Below are 25,410 nucleotides of genomic sequence, written 5' to 3'. Positions count from 1 at the left end.
TTTGAGCTTGCAGGCACCATTCAACAGGAAGGTTGTGTGTGCTCATCTCATCTGTGTCTTTCTCTGTTGTCAAATGTGAACTAGCATTGAAACAGAACTCAGTGAGGTTGTTTCACAGCATAGCTTTCAGTATCCCTCTGAAGTGATGCGCTGACCCTGGAGATGTTAACTGATAAACCCCTACAGCCCACTCAGATACTCAGATAATGTGCATGACACAGGGAGCAGGCCATGGAATGTCTTGAGAGATAGAGAAATTAACACTTCACTGACTGCTGTGGTAATTTAGTAACAGAGGAACTGGTCACAACTTTGGGTAAAATAACAAAATGACACCAGCTTGATCTTTGTCATTCCTTTAAAAGGCTTGGAGCAGAGATTCCAGATCACAATCATTATGACATACAGTTGATTGCTAATTATTTGCATCACAAATACACATAATCACCAACACTATCTTCTTCTCTCTTATGCACTTTGATTAGAGGAGGGAGTCTGATAAAGCTGTTCGAGTCCCCTTCGAGCCTTCAACACAGCAGGCCTGCTGTCCACTTTTCCTCACCCAGCCCACATAAACAGGGTCCCCTGATGGCATGTGCTTGGGTGAGAGTAAGGAGTTGAGAGGTCACTCGAGTTAAAAGGTTAGCTAGCTAGCTATGGCGGCTGCAAAGCATGCATCCATCTCACATTTAACTTTCATAATAATGCAATGTTAATATACAAAAATAATATTTGTGCATCTACCAAGCATGCGTTCACAACAACCAGCGTGTCCGCAAAAGAGGTTTCACTTCAGCAACTGGTTTTATGCTAGCTTGCTAATGCTAGCTGGCTAGTAGCTATGTTGCAACCAAGTTGTTTACATTTCGTCTTGCCCCACCCAACAGGTGCTCTTTTGTAGTGAATTTGAAGCGAAGAACATTCAGGTGGGTAACACTTTTTGCCAAATGTTTACATTTCTCATGATCCTCTGATACTGAGTGAAACTTTCTTTTGGCGAACCAGTTTATAAGCCTGTGTTAGCAAGCCAGCCATTGCCAGCAGCTGTTATTTAGGCTAGCTTGCTAACGTTAGGCTAACTGTCTACCAGGACTGGCAAAGCTGAGGTAGCTAGCGAATCTAGCATGCTAACTAAGCAGCTAAAATAAAAGCATATACTAGTTAGTAAAGAGTATATTACATTTCAGTTAAAGCATTGCTTTTGTTTTTGGGGGGGAAAACTAGCTAGCTAGCAATTATGTTTACAGGAACACACATTAAGACCTTTTTTATTTGTTTAGGGGTGCAGAACTAGCCTAGGTATTGCATGTGAAGTTAGAAAAGTTTTATGGTTTAATGTCACGTACACCACCTAATTTAGAGGTCCTGGATGATGTACTGGTTCTGTCCGCACCACCCTATGTAGTGTAAGGTAACCAGATTTCTGAAATTTAAACCGGGGACATTTCCAGTTCGGCGGTCAATATATCATTAAAATATCCAATGTTATTATCTATGAAATAAAAAAAGGGGACAATTCCGGTTTCATGTATTTAGTCTAACGGGCACACTGTGATAGACAGAGAAAACAACTATATTACAGAAACACTACAGACAAGACAGAACTGTCCGATCTGAACAGCCATTCAGTGGTCCTGGTAGTCTGGGTAGAATAAGAGCAGAAGAGAACATGAGAAAAATTGAAAAAACAGACAATAGTCTATGTGAAATACTTGAAATAAGATGATGATGAGGTTGGTAACTACATAATATACTTATACCAACCTAATCTGTATATTTCTCAGAAGAATGTATCTTATTCAGGATTGCTCTGTCTTTGGCCAGCTTCTCCATTAACTCCTGGCAGGGGAGGTTGAAGTTTGTCTTCACAATAAGCATGGCCTTGATGGTAGGAACAGTGAACCTATTTCTTGTTGCTGTCCATATATCATTCATTTGGGAGAACACTCTCTCGACTGGTGTATTACTTCCAGGTAAGCACATGACAACAGACGCTAATCTAGCCAGGTTAGTGTGTGGGATGTCGTTCTTTTTGAAGTGGGTAACCACCGTGCTCCATCTCTGACTAAGCGGTGTCTCCGATGTTTTCCATTCTTCAAGCGATCCCCCCTTTAGGAACTCTTGCAGGCCAGTAACCTCGTCAAACAATGCATCCTCATTGATGGTCACATGGGGGCATTTTTCCTGCAGTGTGGCTGCTACCTTCTGGATCTCTTCACGCTGAGGTTGCCTTTTTAAAAGGAAACAATGTAAATGTTTTAGATTATCTGTGTGCTTTCCCAATGCCTGCAAGTAGTTCACAGCCGTAGTGAAGAATGATTGGGATGTTTTGAGAAAGCTCTCTTTAGACATTGCACCATTTCCCTCTAGCTCTCTCAGAAGTCGTCTGACCAAAACTGGAATGAAGTTGTCATCACGTCTTGCAGTCAATTCTGCCTCAATGTTTCTCAGAATAGCAGCTGACTCCACAGCACAGCGGTCCTGGCCTTCAAGCATCTTGATCGTGTCACTGAATACGGTCAAGTTTCCATGGACAAAGTCCAGCCAAAGTTCAGTCAGTGGATCTTCGAACATTGTTCGCAGGACAACAGGGCATTTGTCTTCAGAAAGAAAAAAGGCAATGGCACATACCTTTTCAGCACTCTTTCTAGAGCAGGGAGCATGGACAGCCAGCGAACATTGCTGTGTCATAAAATGTTATGGTACTCCTGGCCAACAAACTCACAAAAGCTCTTCAGTCTTTCTACTCTGACAGTGAAAATATGAACATATCTTTGTGAGCAGGTACTCAACATCAAGGGGAATCATATCCAAAGCTGTTCTGGCCGTGTTATGAATGATGTGGGCAGGACAACCTAAGCTAATCACCTCCCGCTGCAGAGCATTTTTAACTTTGGTATGGACATTGACCCTCCCCAGCCTATTCAGTCCTCCAAAGTTGGTATTTGTGTTGTCGGCAGAGAATGCCACGACTTTGTTTTGCAGGTTACATTTTTGGATGACCACCAGGACCTCAGCTGCAATCTCCTCTGCTGTTTCTCCTTTCAATTCAACAAAATCAAGCAGTTTTGTTTCCACAGATGTGTTGCCACCATATATCTGACTACTATTGGCAGCTGCTTTACATGTCCATGATTGGACGCATCAATGGCCAGGGACACAAATTCAACCTGGTCTAGGTCCTGTGTTACCAAAGTAGTTGCCCATGGTGCTAACACGTTACTCACTGTGGCGTCACATTTTGTCCTAGCACATGTAAACTTCAGCTCATAAAGCTTTCGTGTCAGTTGTGCTGTGCAGTCCATAGATCTGTAACTATGATTGTGTCGCATAGTGTGGTATGCAAAGACACCCTCCTGCACAGCTAAATCATATTCTTCTTGGGAAGGCTCTACCTTCTTGAAGAATGTGGTGACAGAGGGCATACCAACACGGCCAATCAGAGAGGCTTTATGCTTTTTTGGTCTGTTGATGTTCTACCACTGCCGTTCTTCACCCGCTGCCATTTGAAAAAGAGGAATTACAAAGGGTGCAGTTAACCATTCTATCGTCTTGACCTGAGCGTATAAATGGAAATTCTCTCATCGTATTGGCCATCAAAATGGCCATCAAAATGGCATTTCCGTTTCTTGGAAAGAGCCATTGTACCTTCTCTGTCTGCTCTTCTTCACTCTCCTTGTGTCACTTCTTACTCTCAACTTTTTCTTCTCCTCCAATCGTCTTCCTGATCTTTCTTCCTTTCCTTCACCTTTCCACCTCACTCTTCCACACTCTCCTCGCTTCACTCTTTTTACTCCCTTAATTTTTCCTTCTTCTCCAATCTTTAATAATAAATAGTACACTATAAAATACTTTGGTTAACAGATTCCCATAGCTTGCCTCATTTTGTATTTTATCTCAAAAACATTGTTTGGAATAATAAATTGGCAGGCTCTGTAATCATATCTTTACCTTTCCTCCTCTATCTCACTCTTCTTCCTATCCAGTCTTCCTCCTCTCCACTCTCTAACAGAAAACATTATGCTAATGTTATCCATGAAAATTTCAAAATATATTTTCACACTACTTATAATGCCAAACCATTAAAATTGTAATCTACAAATAAATATTCTCATAATTGTGTATTAATTTAATATAATCATATTTTCAAAATAGCCGTCCACTGCATGTTTACATGTGAACGTTTTTTAACCTAGCTACCATGACAGTAGCTGGCTAACCTAGCTAGATAACTTAGTCGACATAGCTAATGTTAGCTAGAATAACCTATTTAAAACCATATAACGCAGAGCATTTAACTATAAAATAAGTTGTGAAAGAACATCATTAGCTAGTATCTCAAACGAGTGTAATTTACCTGGCTTGAAAAGACGTTTGTGGTGATGTTATGGATTCACTTGACACTTGCTAGCTTCTGGCTGAGTTTTCCACAGCAGTTTTCTCTAAAACTAGCGCAAGCAAGTAGTTAGAAGAAGTAGAAGAGTGAATGAAGCTGATATAGCGAGCGGCCCCCTCTGCTGGACAAAACAAGCACAACAAGATTGAGACGTCAACCGGTAGACTCTGATGCCCGGTCTTTCTTGCCACGTAAAATATTATTTCACTTTGCAGTCTGTTTTTAACGCACAGTTAAAAACGGGGATATTTCCGGGGACGTCTGGTCACCCTAATGTAGTGGCATGCGATCGAGGGCGGTGCTGTTGCCATACCAAGCAGTGATGCTTTCCACACTGCCAGGTCATTGCAGTAGCTAAAAAGGATTTAGCTGGTAACCTACCCAATAATCCCTGTCATTGAGTTGAAATCAAGGTGTGCTGTTGGAATGTGAAAATGGCTCAGCTCATGATGAATAAATGAAGAGTCTACTAACTACTGTGCTTTTGATGTTTTTCTTCCAGTTTAGACTGCAGCATCAACCTCATTAAACTGCATTCTCTCTGTCAAATTGAGTTATTTTCCAGGGATTAAGCACAACCCATAATAAGCCCATTTGCCCTCTATGTGTTCTGACACCAACACAAATCCTCACAGTGGTGATGTCCATTAGCGAAATGAGCAGGCTATCTCCTGATCACATTCCAAACACTTCTAGGCCTTATCATTCTTGATGAGATTTTTAGAAAGCTTTACACACAAGTGCACACACATTCTGCACAAGGTGTTTCTTTCTGGAGGAGGGATGGCAGTGCTTTATGTGGGCCTCTGTGGGCACAGTATCCGGGTCAACTGCCCTAACCCTGATGAGAGTTCTAACTGAGTGGTCGGCCTCTTAGATATGAAGTCATCACTGCACTGGCACTTGCTCTCTAGAACCCAAGGCATTATCCAAAGAATTTTTAGCTATAAGCACTGCTTACCAGGGGGACCATGTGAACTACAATCCCGACACTCTGTTTTAACGTTTAGAAACGTCAATTATCATCACTTATCTTTCATATCAGCAAGAAAGAATCTTTCAAATAAAAAGTATACACTTACTGTAGCCGGTTTGCACAGATCCATACAGTTGTGTCCCTAAAACCGACGAACTACACTTTCACTACAATTCCTCCCCAGTTACACTTACACAAAGGTGTTTGAGCACGCTAGATAGCTAATTAGCACAGGTGGTCGCCTCTGTCTTCTGTCTGTCTTCCGTAAACAAACGCTGTACAATGGAGATATGGCTGTGTGGGAACACTAACCCCAACCTTATAAAGGTGTGTAGTAATTGAACCTTTATATAATTATTATTACTTGCTGATATGAAAGATATGTTCCTTATGTTTCCAAAACTGTACCGTAAGAGATGAGTGTTAACAGAACTTCCCAGGCCAGAAGATACCTTCACTCATAGACGCTAAAGGTGGTTAGCATCTATGAATGGGCTACACTGGCCCCATTGTCCTATTCAAGTGCAATCAGTGTGCCCTGTCTATTACATGCACAGTTCATATTGAAAGTAGGTTAACCTTACAGTCTACTGTATGTACTGACTAGGTCCACAGGCTGCGTATTGATCATTGGCACAACTAAGCCTTTTTACTGGTGTGAGTGTGTGTGTGTATCTGGGTGTGTGTTTGTGTTCTGGCTTTTTTGTACTCTCCCTGATCTTTATCAGAGATCCAATGGGTAAAAGTTATTAAAGCGTTGTTCTTTTCCCCACTGACCCTCCCCTCCCTGCGAACTGCACCACTCATCACAGACAGCAGGCAGCAATTAGCTGTGAGCACAGTGGAGATGGAACCCAGGGGTTGAAGTCCTCTCTGTTTTTCCACTGCAACAGAGAGGGTTGTTCAGCTAGCCTAACTCACACGTTGAATTACTCTGCCTAATGGTTTTGAGAGCAGAGAACCAAGAATGGGCACGACTCGGCTTGCTGTTTAGACATGGTTGACCTCTCATTTCCATTTCCTCTATGGTGATATCTGGTCTCCACTCAAAATTATTTCCAGATTATGCAGGGTCAGACTACGAGCAGATATATATGTTTCATTGCAGTTAGGCTAGATTGAATAAACATTTAATCAACCCTCATTATATGCACTTAATCACATTTTCTATGATTTTATTAGTCCTACACCATTGAACATGGAAAGAAAATGTTTTCCGTGAGCGGGTGAATAGCCTACATCCCTTGTGTCCTGGGGGTTGGAAAAAATCATGATGTGATGACTTTATCACTTTTCACCTCTCATCCTCTGGGGACCATAAAGGTGTGTGTGCTCTAGCATGTTCCGGCCAACACGTGTGTGTGTGTGTGTGTGTGGGGGGGGGGGGGGGGGGTATGTTATGGGGGAGAGCAGTAACAGGGGAGGCGTAATTGTGACAATTGTGCTGAGCCAGCGTGTTCCTCACCTCTCCCGTGCTTCATATTTTCCATTACTAAAAAACAACAACCCTTAAACCCCCATCCCGGCTCTGTATGACACACACACCTGAGTTGTTATTCCATCAACCACTTTGAATGCTGCTACCGGGAGACCTGCCGTGTAATGGTACTGCTGTTGCTAAGCGTGGTCGTAATTACGTGAGGGGGATGGAACCGGGAGACTTGTGCGATTACAGCGGTAATGGAGGTGGAGGAGTGTGAACCACAGTTCTAAACACTTGCTTGGTAGAGCAGAACTCCCTGTAGCCGAGCTCAGGTTCACTGCGTCAGCAAGACCAAGCAATAAAGACTAACAGCATGAATAAAGCCATATGTTCTACTGATTTAGTGTTATGATTTTTTCTTTCTTCATAGGCTTATACTTTCATCCAAAGCCACATGCATAGCATACGTAGCCAACATCCCCATTTTTAGGGTAATAGGTGACACTGACAGTAGTTCTGGGAAACTTTGTCCCACCTGCTGGGTTTATACTTTTTGTTAGGATATGCTCATTGGTTCATGCTTGGCAATACTGAGCTGTTAAGGCCCCATAAACCTAAATCCGATACACTCCTCCACTCAGCAACTGATTTCTATGAACACTAGTAGACACAAAGGGTCCCTGTGGGGCAAGACTAGATATCATCTGACATGATCATATGGAGATTTGCCATCAGCTGTCAAAGTCTCTGTACTGGGTTTTGAGTTTCAGCATGTTTATGTTACGTCTGATTTATTAGAAATAACACCTACTGTAATACAGCAGTAGCTTTGAAAAGAAAATGGAATATAGGCCAAGGCGTATGACAGTATTGAGTGGGCCCCAGATGGCATCATTCTCGAAAGCATGATCCAACAAAAGACAGCTGTAGGCTGAGTTATATGCAAAAATATTTAGGCTATTCAGTGGAAATGTGAAATGTTCATGTCTAAAAAAAGGTTGTCGGGCGAGCTGCATAAAATCCAGTCTCCCTGCTCACAGCATTTTAACAGTAAGAAACTCCTGGCTCCAACCCCTATTTACATTCCACAATGGGAATGTCTGCCTTGGTTTTTCCACTGTTTGTGTGGAAGTGTTTAGGAAGATGAACAGAACAGGAGGGTTTACTAGTTATGAGGACATTGATAACTCCATTTGTCTTACATTAGGCAACTGATTCATCAAAACCTTCCTCATTACTCCTAAGCTTGCAATTCCATATCCCCAGAGAATTCTAGAGAATTGATTAGCTTACTTTGGGAGTGTTAATGTCCTATGTACAGTATATCTGCTTCATGATCAGTATAGCTGCTTTTACTGTCGTGAACTAAAAAGTTCACTGACGCATTAAGAGAGTCCAAATATAAATGTGAAATCACAAACTCTATCGTGGCCACCTGGCTCACCCTGCATGTGGTTCATATATTTACACCAATCTGTTCCTGTCTCTGTCTGTGTTCCTTACCTCTGCATCTTCTTACTTATGTCTGTATTTTTTATCACCTTTGTTTGACCACTGTGGTTTAACTGTTTTGCCTTTTTGGTTTTGACCTCCTAACCTTCTTTGATGTGTTCCCTAGACCTTTCTTAATCTCTTGCCCTGATGTTTTTTGACCTCTCACTGACCTTGTTTTTGTGACAATACAGAGGCGGATGCAAGATGCAAGCAACGATGGTTTAATGAATACAGTTTACAGCAGCAACAGGACAGACAGACTGTACTCAGACGGAATCCGACCCAGGGACTAGGGCGCATATACCGATGATAGCGTGCTGAGAAATCCAGGGGAATGTGTCCGGATGGGTAGGAAGGAGCACAGAAGATAATCCACACAAGGGCGGCGAGAGAAAGAGCCCAGACACACGACACAACCTCAGGGAAGTAACAATGATCTGACAACAAGAAACACTGGTTACAGAACATATAAAGGGAAGATAAGTGATTCCAGCTGGCGCAGACAATCAGGCCGAGATTGGGAACCACGCCCACACAAACACGGGAGAGAGAGAGAGAGAGAGAGAGAGAGAGAGAGAGAGAGAGAGAGAGAGAGAGAGAGAGAGAGAGAGAGAGAGAGAGAGAGAAAAAGAGAAAGAGAAAGAGAGAGAGGGAGGCAGTGGATTCATGAACCGTGACAGTTTTGTACTATTCTTGGCCTTTTTGTTTTTGTCTAGAGATGATGAGGTTTATAAGGGGTGCTCTTGTGAATAAGAATGCAAATACAGGGGAATACAGTAGGACCAAATTAAATGACAGTCTTTCTGTTCCTTCCTTCCTTCCTTCCTTCCTTCCTTCCTTCCTTCCTTCCTTCCTTCCTTCCTTCCTTCCTTCCTTCCTTCCTTCCTTCCTTCCTTCCTTCCTTCCTTCCTTCCTTCCTTCCTCCCTCCCTCTGTGCAGGCCTTGCTGGAGCTGGTGTTTGGGGTAATGGTGGTGATCACGGGTGATGGCTTCATCCCAGGGGAGCATAGTGTGATCATCATGAACCACCGGACCCACCTGGAGTGGATGTTCCTGTGGTGCTGCCTGCTGAGGTATAGCTACCTGCGCCTGGAGAAGATCTACCTCAAGGTGGGTATAGGCAACATACGCACACACACACATAAACATGTGCGCACACACACACCTCAGCATGGGTTACACAGTGCTTCATCTTCATCAAGGACCACAGCCACAGGAGGAGGACCACAGCCACATGGAGAACATGCTGGAATACTTCTGTGACATCAGAGAGCCCCTGTAGCTCCTCCTCTTCCCTGAGGGCACTGACCTGACCGGTAACAGCTTTCAGTGACATCAGCCAACCAGCCAACCAGGGCAATGATTGTTGGATAGTACATGAGCACCCTGCATCAACTGTTTCCAGCTCTCATCCCCAAGCCTGTTAACATCGGTTTTATACTGTAACTCCCTGAGGATGTATGTGTGGTCTATGTGTATCTCTGTGTATGTGCATACAATGTTCTTAAAATCAGCTTGACTGACAGACCCAGGGCCAGATATATGACACATTAGAAGTAATAGTTTTAGTAATACATCCTACATTCCCTCCTACTCTGCCGGATGGCTGGTGGTGGGATTTGGATCAGTGTGCCCCCCTGACTATTTCTGTGACCCTTTCTGGATCAAAAATGTCTTAGCATTGTCCCTCAGAGGATAACTAGGGATCCACAGGTGTAGAGCTCCACCTAGGCTAGTGTCATATCTTTTAATTAAATCAACTTGATAAAAAATGATATTTTATTAATATCTAGGAAGAACATGGTATAAAACCAATGTTCTCTCACTCTTACAGTAGTGTGTTAAACCCTATCCAAGAATTGAATGTAAAATTTCATCTTGTGACAGTCAATTATTATAGATGTCGACAATATTATTGAGGCTATTTCACATTCTCTGTTGTCCTCTCTCTCCTGTAGACTACACTAGAGCAAGAAGTGATGACTTTGCAGAAATGAATGACCTGCCTAAGTTTGAGTATGTGCTGCAACACCGCACCACCGGATTCACCTTTATCGTGGACTCTCTCCGCAACGGTCAGGTGTTCACTTTTTCGATATATGCTGTTATTCTTTACCCATTTTGCACAACATGCACTAAAGTTTAACCAAGGGTGTTTTAGTGACTTTGTATTGTAGTCCTCATTAGTTAGCATTTGTTATGACGAGTGTTAGCCTATGTCATTCAAATGATTCAAGTGTGAAGGGAAAATAGATTTTTATCTCAACGAGATGAACCTGGTTAAATAAAGGTTAAATTAAAAAAATAACAAGCCACATCAAACAGTGTTACCTGTTTTTCTTTAGAAATCTCAGACTAGTGCTTCATCAACACTGTGACACATTACAGCGCTCCCAGGCATCTCATATTGCCTTGTTAGATAATCCTGGCAGCCCTCCAGCAGTCTTAAGTACTGCCGCTTGTGGCGCTTAGCTGGCCGGTGTTCTGAACCGCGGTGATGTCATCGGACTTGTTCCCTCACTTCTTTAGTTACATTGACTCAAGTGTATGGGTCTTCCACATCAGCGTCTGCACAAACCCCACGGTTAAAATAAAGATGCACGACGTTGGTCATACAGGTTGTGTAACCACCCCTCCCTTCCTTTACAGGAAACAACCTAGATGCCATCCATGACATCACCGTGGCCTACCCCAAAAACATCCCCCAGACAGAGCGCCACCTGATCCTGGGGGAGTTCCCCCGGGAGATCCACTTCCATGTGCGTTGCTGCGAGGCCTCCATCCTCCCCTTCCGAACTGCAGGACTGTACCTGTACATTGACGATCTGTAAATAGCATACCCTCACCCCCATATTATTACTTACCCTCTTGCTCTTTTGCACCCTAGTATCTCTACTTGCACATCATCATCTGCACATCCATCACTCCAGTGTTAATGCTAAATTGTAATTATTTCACCACTATGGCCTATTTATTGCCTTACCTCCCTACTCTTCCACATTTGCACACACTGTATATAGATGTTTTTCTATTGTGTTATTGACTGTACGTTTGTTTATGTGTAACTCTGTGTTGTTTGATTTTGTTGCACTGCTTTGCTTTATCTTGGCCAGGTCACAGTTGTAAATGAGAATTTGTTCTCAACTGGCCTACCTGGTTAAATAAAGGTGAAATACAATTTAAAAAATAAAAGGACCCAGGAGCACTGGGCTTAAAAGGGAGGTCCGCCTGAGTGACCTCTACGCCGCTGAGCCCCTGGGCTTTCCACAGGGAGTGTGCCGTGTGCCCCCCTGTAAGACAGAGCTCCACATGGCTCTGATCAAAACAGCCTCTCTGTTCTACTGGAGCTCCTTCATAACCTTACTTCGCAGACCTCTGGCTCTGGGTCTTATATGATTTTATTTCATATCATTCTTGAACCAGAGTGTCATAATAATAGCCAGAATACTATTTCTTAGTTCAGTTATAGCTATGTGTTTTAAATGGATTTTATTATTGTTTTGTATGTTGTCCCTTGGTTATGTATTTATTTATTTTAAGTGATGGAACAGAGCCATAGTATACAGCACTCATACATTAGATGTGTGTATACTGTGATCATTTTTGCCATTATTGTTCTGTGTTTAGCCAATGTAGATTATCCATTAGTCAAGCCAAATTAATCACTGGTTCTGCAAGCAATCATTAGCCAACAAAAAGTGATTACCGGTAGAACTGAATGCTTTCAGTCGAAGTGATGAGTCAATTGTGCACTTAAAGTGTTTGGTGGCAGGGAATCTGAACACTGTGTAACACATTAAGGCTACTGTCAATCCATTTACATTGAGCCTTTATAGACGAGCTAAGCTGTTTTCAGTGATTACCTCTCGATAAACCTGTAAACCTGATCATTTTTGTATACATGCTGGAAGTAGCTTTTGCACCAGGAAATTCAAAGGCAAAAATCAGCCATGTGATGTAAAAAGGAATCAAACGGAATGTAGTAGTCTGCCAAAACTGGGCAGGGCAGTTCCACCACGCATCGCTGCTAAGGTACTTGTGAACTGCAGCAACACTTTCATGCACTCTTTATTGGAATGGGCGACGGTTCAGGAATTGAGATCTGAGACTGAGCAACTGCAAAGCAGCTTAGAAAGAGAGGGTGGAGGGTGGAAGAACGTAATTTAGACAACACCCACAACGTCCAAGGGGGACACAGAGGACCAGACTTGGAGTGGAAAACTGGCCTTGAAGTTGCCCTAATCCAAAAAAGCCTCATGCCCACCTCTTTCTCTCCCCAGCAAACTTGCATCGATGCTCTCAGCGCGCTAAACTCAATTAGCGAACGACAGCTGAGAAAGCTCAACCGATTATGAAAATAAAACAAAGAAATGAAAACGATAGCAGTTGTCACGCCCTGACCGTAGAGAGCTTTTTATGTCTCTATTTTGGTTTGGTCAGGGTGTGATTTGGGTGGGCATTCTATGTTCCTTTTTCTATGATTTGTATTTCTTTGTGTTTGGCCGGGTGTGGTTCTCAATCAGAGGCAGCTGTCTATCGTTTTCTCTGATTGAGAACCATACTTAGGTAGCCATACTTAGGTAGTTGTCCATGTATAGTTGCCTGTGAGCACTACGTTGGCTGCACGTTTTCGGTTTGATGTTTATTGTTTTGTTGGCGACATCATATAATAAAGAAGTATGTACGCTCACCACGCTGCACCTTGGTCTACTGTTTCCACCTTAGACGATCGTGACAGCAGTGCTATGTCCACGAGTAACCTAGCCACTGCTCTCAATGCCACATCCAACCTTGCCATAGTGTTCTGCCAATCCAGAACCATTTATATGAAGGACACTGTTTGATCTACCGACCACCTCAATGCTGCAGGTCAAATTATAATTTTTGTAAGAAAAAAAATGTGTCCTATGTACAAAGTCATAGATGGTTATCGAAGTGTTTTTGTTTCTTGAAATACGAGGCCCTGTTGTTCAGGTGTATGGGCTGGTTCCAGTCACTGTGATTAGACTGCGTTAACAATTCTCTCATCAGGATGTCAATGGCTTACCAAATTACTACTCATCTCTCTATTACTAGAATTTCTGAAACAACTGGATTTTACACGTCACCCATCTCTCTCCGTCTCTCTCATCTGTTCTCTTTGTTTTCCTTTCTCTATCTTTCTTGGTTTCTCAAAATGCTCTATTTCTCTGTTGGGTTTTCTCTGTGTTTTGTTATTGTCCATAATATAATCAACTGCTGATGCTGGACTCCTTTGCAATCACTGTCCTCAGATAAATCTTTACTGGCCAATGTTGTCAGTTATCACGCTGTTCAATAAATGTAACATTTCATCCCATGCAGATGCCCTGCTCTGTGTGTCTTGTTTGAAAATGTGCAATGTAAAATTCATTCTTCACTGATTGGCGTTCAGGAAGCTGACCCAACATTATATCAGCTCACTACCATTAGAATATTGTAGTTGTGGTCTCTTGGAGCAGTCCTAGTAAACATTGTAGTGAATGAATCAATAAGACCGTGCACACTCATGTTACAGCCATAGTGAGCTCACACCATAGACCATATATATAAACCCACTCACCACACCAGTCTGCTGCGGCACTGACAGACAGAGGGCAAGAGATTTGAAGGTGAAGCAGTGTTACCGTGACAACAGATGTTGACTCATCCGTTCCCTAGCAACGTGATGCAGAATGATGTCAATGGAAGCATGCTATTTTTTCCTCTACTGCTAACGGTATGATGCCAGTTGTGTATGTGTCAGTGTGTGTGTCAGTGTGTGTGCAGTGTGTGGGTGTTGGGTCTATGAGCTGTGTCTGCAAGCATGAGTCTCTGCTCTGATTTTAAATCCCAGTAATGCTGGAGGTAGAGAGGGAGGGAGTGATGCTGACATCCTTGGGAATAAATGAGGGCGAATGCAGGTCAGGTTGATACAGGACTTTTAGAAATAGCCACTCCAGGGACTATGAATCACAGGGCAATTATGCATATGGCTCTAATTATTACCGTAACTGTTTCTTTCATCATCCTTGTGCTGTGGCCGAAATGAAGTCCACACCCACTATGATAGATATTAGAGTGGGTGGAAGGATGATGATACAGATTCCATCATTCTGTTGGCTGGTTGCAATGACACATCACGAGACATGTTCCTATTCCTTCTCATCCCTGGAGGAACATGAAACCAGGAGCTCTTTTTAGCATAGCATTTTTAATCCACAGATTAAAGGGGAAACCTAGTTTGTTTCTAGTAATCTCTCTTCCTTCAGTCTTCTTCTACTTCTTTTGTGGACTTAATATGGCGGATGGCAACCAACTTTAAGGTGCTTTACCGCTACCAACTGGACTGGAGTGTGGACCTCAGTTCATCTTTCAATCACCCACGTGGTATATGCTTCTAAAAACCAATGAGGAGATGGGAGAGGTGGGACTTGCTGCACTTCATGCGTCAAAAATTTACCCAAGTTCTATTTTAGCCCCTGGCTACACAGACGTGCACAAGTGATTTGGATGAAATTATTGAATTACATGTATGTGTAAATGTATTTTGCAACGCTTACACACACAACTCGGGCGATGTTGTCAGCATGTCAGAGGGGAAAAGGATAACCAATACAATACATACAGTATTGGGGACTAGAAACTTGTTTGTTCATCTGATTGTTTCGTCTACCTTGAGTATTGGTGGAGCTGGTTATGTCTGGCACTCAACATGTTGCTATTTTAATCCACCCTCCTTTAACACCCTGACCCTCATCCTCTTTAGTTCAATCACCTGAGATGCCTCACAAGTACACTACTGTGCACAAACCCAGCTAGTTCTAACAAAATGGATCACACAGGGTAACCCATTCTGTTCCGCCAAACCTGTGCAGTTAATCAGGATTTGTTAGAGCTTGCCTGGTAAGTGATTGGTAGCACTCTTGCTTCAGTGATTGCAGACCCCTGCTGATTCTACCATCCATAACACATAAACACACTCAGACTAACACCCACAGACAAAGATGGCTTCCAACAGGATCAACTCTAAAAATAACCCCCGTGTTCAGCTCTGTAATATGTATGGGTAGATTAGGAATGCTTTGTCACTGCCTGTAATAAGCCAATTTCACACACCACAAAACCCCTTTATAGTGGTGATATTTGTGGCCTGTGTTGAGTCACAGAACAAATGATTGTGGTTGCTTGGTCTGTGTTCAGACAGCTGTACCTGTTTGACTCCTTATCTGGGTTGACTTGGTTCCCATTCTCACTTATTCCACTACTCTTTGTACCCACCTTGACGTTCTCCACTATCAGTTTGATGTGAGTTAGTAGTTTTATATTCATTTTTTATGTGTGTTAATTCTCCACTTTCCCCTAATGGAGAGCATCTTCCTTGTATTTTCAATTGTGTTGTATGTGTAAAAATTATTCAAATTGTATGATTCCCTTTTGAATCTTTACATTCTTTAGCAGTGATGTAACAAAGTTTGAGACAGGTGAAAGTGGTAAGGTGGTTCCTGTGTAGACTATGCACTAACGCAGTGTGATTAACCCTCCAACTTTGCTGTTATTCTTGGGCTTAGATTCAATCAGATCAAGTGTTAACCAATGATAGCTGACACCTGCTTAGCTGGTGTACCTGTGTTAGAGCTGTCAAATAAGAGCAGCTACTCGTGTGGTCATTGTCACGAAGCCACACCCATCCCACTAGCATTACAGATTCAGAACGTGAAATGTAGGCTATATAGAAGTAATGACATTCAAATTGAAAATCATTCTACGAAATAAAAGGATCTAATAGATTACAACACATTCCAGTGTTCGAACCTGTAACAAGGCTGCATGGGATTATTACTAATGGGACTGAGCGTATCCAATGACAATGTCTGCAATATGTATACCGCCAAAGCCACTTGCTGATTTGACAACCCCAACGCAGTTACACCTCCAAACATCACTTTAATAAAAACAATCAAACTGCTATGCAGTTGTTGGTTATTGCAGGTTAAGGCAGAACTGATTGAATCTATCCCTCAGTCTATAAAAAAACGATTAAAAAGACATTGGCCGTGTTAGAGCATCAAAACACTGATGTATCTTGGGTAGATTGTGACTGACTCACTGATCTCCAAATACTATTGAGGTTATTTATGATGCAAGGCGATTTGTAGATCACTCAGTCTCGACCCAGCTGCAATGTCAAACGCTTCCACTGTCTAAAGCAGGGGTTCAAACTTTTTCACTTGGGGCCCCCCTTCCAGCATTGGGGAACCTCCTGCGCGCCCCCTGCGCCACATCTATTTCTATGGGCACAAGCACTGTTCATGACACAAAATGTCACCCCTCTTGTTTGCAGAGAGAATTGTGCAGGTTTAAAGCTTATTTCCTGAAATTCTACACATATTGTCATGGGGTGCAAAGAACATTTTGCAGTTTAACTAAAGCAAATTTTCTTGAAATTCTATACATTTTGCCATGTCTAATGTGTATTCATGTGATATTTGAGTGACAAAAAAATTACAACAATATCTCTGGGTTAAAAAACCTAAATTAAAAAACCTTGACATGAGCTGACATGAGCTAGTTGATCTAAACATTTCTGACAGGTTATAAATAGCTCTCTAAGGTATGCAATGACTAGAGGAACTGATGATGCACTACCCAATTTCGAAATTGCACGTTGTGCATTCTACTATTAGTTTGGAAACCACTTGTCTATAGGATAACCATAGTTACATCACAGCACCATTGTATTTTTAGTATGTAATCAGTATTCTGGTGCCATCTAGTGATCTAAAGCTCAAACTGTACCAAACAACATTTGGAAACATTACTTTTAGCAAGAATACACACTTTATTCAGAAATCATCACTACAGAGAAAAAATTGCCCAAGCAGGCTAACTGGAAAAAGAGACAATCTTACTCTTTTTTATACCTCATATCAAGAAAAACATCGGACCTTGTTTTTAAAAATACATAAAGAAAAACAATAATAATCATAATAAAAGCAATATTTTTTTATACTCATTCTGTAATTTCTTGGTAATTTTTTAAAAATTATTTGTATTGTATTCATGTGACATTCTACTGTACTGTTGGAGCTAGTAACATAAGAATTTTGCTGCACCTGCTATAACACCTGCAAATCTTTGTTCGCGACTAATAAACTTTGATTTGAAAAGCAAACCAATTAAAACAATGACTCCACTGAGAATAAAAATGCAATAATGATACTAACCATTAATACAATTATAATAATTTCTGATGATCATGTGTTATTTCTATCTATTGTACATTAACCTGGGCAGGGATTGGAAACAAAGAACAGCATGACAGAGAACACAGATCCCTTCATTCCAACTGGCTGGGAATTGTCAGAGATTGGGAGGAACAGCAACAGTTCATATGAAGGCCAGCCCAGCAGGCCACCAGTCTTTGGGCATGATACTACCCTGCTCAGCTCCTCACTTACTAAGAGGCAATATGCTGCTCGCACTCCTCACACACAGGAGGGACTTGTGGGGATGTGCATGACAAGCAGGTCCTCACAATGCATGCACAGGTACAGCAGCCAGATATAGGATAAGGATACACAGTACACACAGCACTGGGAGGGAGTTATTGTGACTGCAGCTGTAACATTGACAAAATATCCAGAGTCAGTGAATATATCTACTAATCATGCATGTGAGCATGTCAAGTGTGTAAATATGAGTCTGTGTGCCTTGCAGTGTGTGTAGTTGCCTTCAAAATCCTGTGTGTGCACGTGTGCATGGAGTCCATAGCTATGTGAAAGCAGGCCCGTTGATGTCTCTAGGTGACAGAAGGTGGTCTTTGGAAGAGATCCAGCCAATCAGGAGAGGTCAAAAAGTCCTAGCTAGGTCAAAGCTGTGGGTGGAGCCAAGACTATTGACCAGTGTCTGGAATAATGAGCTTGGGGCTATGGAGGGTTAGGGCAGGGGCGTGGGGATGAGCGAGTATTTTGAGCATCAGCTCAGGAATTGTCAGAGGGAACATGTTCTTCGAAGCCCTCGCTCTCCCTGACGAGTGCTCTCTCCAGGATGACACGGCCCTCCTTGTAACGCTGGCTGTCCTCGGTGGCAAACTCATAGATCCAGCCCAGCTTGCTGTTACAGTTCTTACAGCTGACATCTCGCACCATGTGTCTGCCCGTCAGCATCACGCGGTCCTGCACCTCGCTGTACTGCAGGTTCACCACCTTACAGATAATGAATAATAATGCAGAGGTTATTACACAATCATAACATGGTAATAAACATGTACGTGTTTGCTAGGTGTTACTTCTGTCTTTTGTGGAAGTGGGTTTTCTAGGTGTCAAGTGTAGTGTAACTTGCTGTGTAAATAATGTGAGTACACTTGTGTGTTATACATAGCTAAGTATAGTGATAGTGAGCCTGGAATAAAATATATTAGTTTGAGTGTTTATGCATAAAAGGAGTTTTCACATTTGACTATTTCACTCAAGGGATAAAAGTACTCATGTGAAAACATGTCTTTGGCAGTAGCAGGCTGGTGTCATGGTGTTACAGTGGATGTGTCGCTTGCCTTGTTGAAGAGGAAGGCTCGGCCGGTTGCTCCGGTGAAGCGGGTGGAGATGAGTTCTGAGCGGTTGGTCAAGATAGTGTCACAGTTGGCGCAGGAGAAGAGGCGTGTGCCCCCGATGTGGTCCAGGAAGATCCGCCCCATGGTTCAGTACACACTCACCTGCAGGACCAAACGGAAGGTTAAACGAAAGATAAGACAGAGATATCATTTAAATTACATCTCTATACTCTGTTCAAAAAACTGTTCAATGAAGAACACAAATCCCTGACAACTGTCATAATAAAGTCCCTAACGATAATAGAGTCCCTAACGATAATATATTCCCTAACGACGCTGTGTCTCTCTTTCATGGCCGTTTTGTCAAACTCAGTAACGCCATATTTAGCAAACGACGTCGATGGCATCAAGAGAAGATCGGAAAAATATGACGTGTTGTTGCCTAAATACAACCCAGTCTTACCGTTTAAAGACTTTTCGACTAGTTGGGCTTTAGCTATTTGTAGCTACGCCGTTCTTTTCCACGTTAATTATTTTATTCCCCAAAGTCTGTTGGGTTCGTTGTCGCTTTGTTGTTCTCTCCCAGCTGTTCCTGCAGATTCTGTATCAACATCCGGTACGTTGACGTGACGTAGAACGTTGCACTGGCACTTAGACCGAACAGCATTCCAGCTATGAACACAGTATTCTGCTCTCTAGTGGGTAGGGTTAGTAAGATTTTTCAACCAAATCGTTTGAGAAGGAGGTAGCTACAGCTCAATATGGCGACCGGAATATGGGCGAGTGGGTGTGTTGAAAGGAAAGTAGCAAGCGTGTGGAAGGAAGTGGTTGTGTCCAAAGGAAAGTAGTAGGCGTGTGTAAAGGAGGGGGTGTGTCGAAGCGCTCTCCTATAGGTTAGAACAGTTCTCAACTGGTTCAGAGAGGGAAAGGAAGAGGCCCAACTCGCTAAAAATACAAATACAAATAAATTAATAATAATACGGCCCAACTCCGTGGAAAATATGGCTCCCTCCAGCAAGTGGCATTTTTGCGTTGTTTCACCAAGGAATAAGTTTTAGTATTGAGGTCAACGAGAGAGTGTCGAATTTGGGCAACCGAAATGGCTATTTTGCTACATGAGGTTTATATGATGGAATATACGTTTCGTAATGCTTACATTATTTCGAGTGTACTGATATAGGACACGTGACATCCCAGCAGCTTTGATTAAAAAAAAACACTTTATATCGGAGTTGTCTCAAGATGGCTATGCATATTCATGTCATGAGGCTAGTAGCATAGCATCTATCTCCATTGAATACAGGTGGTTGACATCAACAACTCTCAGAATATTCAAAAATGAATTACAATAATGATCTGTATCCACCAATCCAAAGAAAGGATAGGCGGGAGCTAGCCTCTACAGGATCGGTGAGTCCCCTGCGGGACGGTTGAGCTAACGTAGGTTAATGCAATTAGCATGAGGTTCTAAGTAACAAGAACATTTCCCCAGGACATAGACATATCTGATATTGGCAAAAAGCTTAAATTCTTGTTAATCTAACTACACTGTCCAATTTACAGTAGATTTTACAGTGAAAGAATACCAATACCTTTCATTTCAAATTTCTACAAACTTCAAAGTGTTTCCTTTCAAATGGTATCAAGAATATGCATATCCTTGCTTCAGGTCCTGATCTACAGGCAGTTAGATTTGGGTATGTCATTTTAGGCGAAAATTTAAAAAAAGGGTCGGATCCTTATTAAGAGGCTAGACATCACACTGTGCCACTTTTTGGACTACTCCCATAAGAGTCATGTATCTTGTCAGTATATCCATAATCGTTGACTGGTTTTACCTAAGGACTTTTAAATTGAACCAGGTTGTCTCAGTCGTAACCCAACATTGGCATTGTGAAAAATGAAGGCCAAAATATAATCTGGAAAACTGTTTTAAATGCTATATTGATAGTAAATGTATCAATTATTTGCCAAGGGAACAACATTCCCAACTCTCATTGTCAATAATACAATTTTGCCCATATGTTTGATGAAGAATGTTAGTAACTCAATGGTTTAAGAGCCCAAAATCAACCATAATAGCACTGCTAATAGCTCTATAATGAAAATACTATGATTGAAGAAAATATATACTATCACTTCTATACACTTTCTTCCTGGTTTAAGTCGTTTCAGTTCAGACTGGAGTATATTTTCGTTGTAATAAAATAAAATAAAAATGACAAAAACATTTACTCAGACAATCGCGACCCATTCCAAACCTCCCGTGACCCAAATCTGGTTTGCGACCCACCAGTTGAGAATCGCGGGGTTAGACTGTTTTCATTTAACTACCGTACAACGAGAGTTAGGTCTTCTGTTTTGAAGCCAGAGGACGAGTCTATGTCATATTTCACTCTTAGTTTTACACAAATAATTGTAAATTTTTAGTTATAAAATTGACAATTGTTTCTTTTTTAAAATAAAAGTACTGATGATGGGTGTACTTTTGCTTCATACGTTGTATGCGTGTGCTTACTGTGAACTGTAAAACCCTATGCTTCATGGAGTCATGGCTGATCAAGGACATGGTTAACATAAATCTAGCTGCTATTTTTATGCATCGGCAAGACAGAATGGCAGCGTCTCACAAACTCAAGGGCGGGGGTATGTGTCTCTTTGTTAAGAACAGCTGGTGCACGATCTCAAATATCAAGGAAGTCTCCAGGTTCTGCTCGCCTGAGTTAGAATAACACATGAGAAGCTGTAGACCATACTATTTACCAAGAGAGTTTTCATCTATGTTTTTCGTAGGTGTCTATTTACCATCGCAAACCGATGCTGGCACTAAGACCACACTCAACTAGCTTTATAGGGCCATAAGCCAACAAGAAAATGCTCATCCAGAGACAGTGCTCCTAGTGGCCGGTGGTTTTAATGCAGGAAGCTGAAATCTGTTTTGCCTCATTTCTACCAGCATGTCACCTGTGCAACTACATCACCTTGACTCCACACACAGAGACGCATACAAAGCTCTCCCTCGCCCTCCATTTCGCAAGTTTGACCATAACTCTATTGTCCTGATTTCTACTTACAAGCAAAAACTCAAACAGGAAGTACCAGTGACGCTCAATTCAGAAGTGGACCAATGAAACGAATGCTAGGCTACATGAATGTTTTGTTAGCACAGACTGGAATATGTTTCGGGATTCATCCGATGGCATTGAGGAGTTTACCACATCAGTCACCGGCTTCATTAATAAGTGCATCGACAACGTCTTCCCCACTGTCCGTAGGTAGATCTCCCAACCAGAGGCCATGGATTACAAGCAACATCCGCACTGAGCTAAAGGCTAAAGCTGCCACTTTCAAGGAACGGAACACTAAACTGGATGCTTATAAGAAATCCCGCTATGCCCTCTGATGTACCAACAAAGAGGCAAAGTGTCAAAACAGGACTTAGATCAAATCCTACTACACTGGTTCTGATGCTCGTCGGATGTGGCAGGGCTTGCAAACTATCACAGATTACAAAGAGAAACCTAGCCACGAGCTACCCAGTGACGCAAGCTTACCAGATGAGCTAAATGCCTTCTATGCTCACTTTGAGGCAAGCAACTCTGAACCATGCATGAGAGCACCAGCTGTTACGTACGACTGCATGATCACGCTCTCCGGAGCCGATGTGAGTAAGACTTTTAAATATGTTCAAATTCACAAGGCCACAGGGCCAGATGAATTACCTGGATGCGTACTCAGAGCATGTGCTTTCCAGCTGGCAAGTGTCTTCACTGATATTTTCAACCTCTCCCTGACCCAGTCTGTAATACCTACATGTTTCAAGCAGACCACCATAGTCTCTGTGCCTAAGAACACCAAGTTAACCTGTCTAAATGACTATCGCCCCTTAGCACTCACATTTGAAAGGCTGGTCATGGCTCACATCAGCACCATCATCCCAGACATGCTGGACCCACTCCAATTCGCATACCACCATAGATGACACAATCTCTATTGCACTCCACACTGCCATTTCCCACTTGGACAAAAGGAACACCTACTTGAGAATGCAGTTCATTGACTACATCTCAGCGTTCAACACCATAGTGCCATCCAAGCTCATCACTAAGCTAAGGTCCCTAGGACTGAACACTTCCCTCTGCAACTGGATCCTGGACTTCCTGACAGGCCAACCACAGGTGGTGAAGGTAGGCTACAACACATCCGCCATGCTGACCATCAACACGGGGGCCCCTCAGGAGTGGGTGCTTAATCACCTCCTGTACTCTCTGCGTGGCCGTACACGATTCTAACACCATCATTAAGTTTGATGACAACACGACGGTGGTAGGCCTGATCACAGACAACGATGAGACAGCCTATATGGATGAGGTCAGAGACCTGGCAGTGTGGTGCCAAGATAACAACCTCTCCCTCAACATCAGTAAGGCAAACGAGCTGATCGTGGGCCGAGCACTCCCCCATTCACGTCGACGGGGCTGTAGTGCAGAGGATTGAGAGCTTCAAGCTCCTTGGTGTCCCCATCATTAAGGATCTATCATGGTCCAAACACACAAACACAGTTGTGAAGAGGGCACGACAACGCCACTTCCCCCTCAGGAAGCTGAAAAGATATGGCATGGGCCATCAGATCCGCAAAAAGCATCTTGATTGGCTGCATCACCGCTTATGGTACTGCTTGGCATCCGACCGCAAGGCGCTACAGAGTGTAGTGCATACAGTATGGCCCAATACAACACTGGCTCCCTGCCATCCAGGACCTCTATACTGGGCGGTGTCAGAGGAAGGCCCAACAAATTGTCAAAGACTCCATCCACCCAAGCCACAGACTGACTGTTCTCTCGGCTACCGCACAGCAAGTGGTGCCAAAGTCTGGAACCAACAGTACCCTGAACAGATTCTACCCCCAAGCCGTAAGACTTCTACAACAAAGACAAGACTGCTAAATAGCTAATGAAATGGCTACCCGGACTACCTTTGCATTAACTCTCTTGCAATGACTCTATGCACACACACTGGACTCTACCCACACACCCACACCGACACCCCAACACACACATACTGTACACACAATACATATGCCCACACACATAACATGCACACACATGCATACTGATGCCACGACCTCACACACACACATACTTTCACACTCACCACATAGACTGCTGCTTGTCACTTTACCCATACCTACAGTGCATTCGGAAAGTATTCAAACCCCCAGACTTTTTGCAAAATTTGTTACGTTACAGCCTTATTCTAAAATTGATAAAATCATTTGTTTTTTTCTCATCATTCTGCACACAATACCTCATAATGACAAAGCAAAAACAGGTTTTTAAAATGTATTGCAATTGTATATAATGGTTTTAACTGAAATATCACATTTACATAAGTATTCAAACCCTTTACTCAGAACTTTGTTGAAGCACCTTTGGCAGCGATTACAGCCTCAAGTCTTCTTGGGTATGATGCTATAAGCTTGGCCCACCTGTATTTGGAGAGTTTCTCCCATTCTTCTCTGCAGATCCTCTCAAGCTCTGTCAGGTTGAATGTGGAGCGTCACTGCACAGCTATTTTCAGGTCTCTCCAGAGATATTCGATCGGGTTCAAGTCCGGGCTCTGGCTGGGCCACTCAAGGACATTCAGAGATTTGTCCCGAAGCCACTCTTGGATTTTCTTGACTGTGTGCTTAGGGTCGTTGTCCTGTTGGAAGGTGAACCTTCACCCCAGGTTGAGGCCCTGAGCGCTCTGGAGCAGGTTTTCATCAAAGATCTCTCTTTACTTTGCTCCGTTCATCTTTCCCTTGATCCTGACTAGTCTCCCAGTCCCTGCCGGACTGCTGCTGCCACCACCATGCTTCAACGTAGGGATGGTGCCAGGCATCCTCCAGACGTGACGCTTGGCATTTAGGCCAAAGAGTTCAATCTTGGTTTCCTCAGACCAAAGAATAGTGTTTCTCATCATCTGAGAGACTTTAGGTGCCTTTTGGCAAACTCCAAGCGGGCTGTCATGTGCCTTTTACTGAAGAGTGGCTTTCATCTGGCCACTCTACCATAATTGCATGATTCATGGAGCGCTGCAGAGATGGTTGTCCTTCTGGAAGTTTCTTCCATTTCCACAGAGGAACCCTAGAGCTCTGTCAGAGTGACCATCAGGTTCTTGGTCACCTCCCTGACCAAGGCCCTTCTCCCCTGATTGCTTAGTTTGGCCAGGCGGCCAGCTCTAGGAAGAGTCTTGGTGGTTCCAAACTTCTTCCATTTAAGAATGATGGAGGCCACTGTGTTCTTGGAGACCTTTAATGCCGCATAAATGTTTTCATACCCTTCCTCCAGATCTGTGCCTTGATTACAATCCTGTCTCGGAGCTCTACGGACAATTCCTTTGACCTCATGGCTTGGTTTTTGCTCTGACATGCACTGTCATCTGTGGGATATGCACCGTCATCAAATCATGTCCAATCAATTGAATTTACCACAGATGGACTCCAATCAATTTGTAGAAACATTTCAAGCATGATCAATGGAAACAGGATGCACCTGAGTTCAACTTCTAGTCTCATAGAAAAGGGTCTG

The 25,410-nt window shown here is 42.8% G+C and overlaps 1 protein-coding gene, 1 long non-coding RNA gene and 1 pseudogene across 2 annotated transcripts; 1 reads left to right on the top strand and 2 right to left on the bottom strand.

Moving 5' to 3' along the window:
• Positions 1 to 363: 363 nt before the first annotated feature.
• On the bottom strand, positions 364 to 4,441 carry LOC120023689. The gene is made up of 3 exons (XR_005472725.1): positions 4,358 to 4,441; positions 1,765 to 2,230; positions 364 to 1,642 (listed from the first exon to the last, which is right to left on the bottom strand). It is a non-coding gene; the product is annotated as an uncharacterized LOC120023689 (long non-coding RNA).
• Positions 4,442 to 7,700: 3,259 nt separating this feature from the next.
• On the top strand, positions 7,701 to 11,120 carry LOC120023264 (annotated as a pseudogene).
• A 5,988-nt stretch (positions 11,121 to 17,108) lies between these two features.
• LOC120023169 (protein yippee-like 5) lies at positions 17,109 to 19,609 on the bottom strand. The gene is made up of 3 exons (XM_038967184.1): positions 19,302 to 19,609; positions 18,842 to 19,000; positions 17,109 to 18,494 (listed from the first exon to the last, which is right to left on the bottom strand). The coding sequence occupies exons 2-3, from the start codon at positions 18,980 to 18,982 to the stop codon at positions 18,270 to 18,272; spliced, it is 366 nt and encodes a 121-aa protein (XP_038823112.1). The 5' UTR covers positions 18,983 to 19,000; positions 19,302 to 19,609; the 3' UTR covers positions 17,109 to 18,269.
• Between the last annotated feature and the right edge of the window lie 5,801 nt (positions 19,610 to 25,410).

This window comes from Salvelinus namaycush, chromosome 28, assembly GCF_016432855.1.
Source record: "Salvelinus namaycush isolate Seneca chromosome 28, SaNama_1.0, whole genome shotgun sequence".
NCBI lineage: Eukaryota > Metazoa > Chordata > Actinopteri > Salmoniformes > Salmonidae > Salvelinus > Salvelinus namaycush.
Note: the sequence above shows the minus strand (reverse complement) of the source record. Positions and strands in the feature narration are given on the sequence as shown.

Coding starts and splice junctions, on each gene's coding strand:
- LOC120023169 (XM_038967184.1), bottom strand. CDS start 18,982: ATGGGGCGGATCTTCCTGGACCACATCGGGGGCACACGCCTCTTCTCC. Junction 18,495..18,841: donor GAGCCTTCCTCTTCAACAAG/GCAAGCGACACA, acceptor ATTATCTGTAAG/GTGGTGAACCTGCAGTACAG.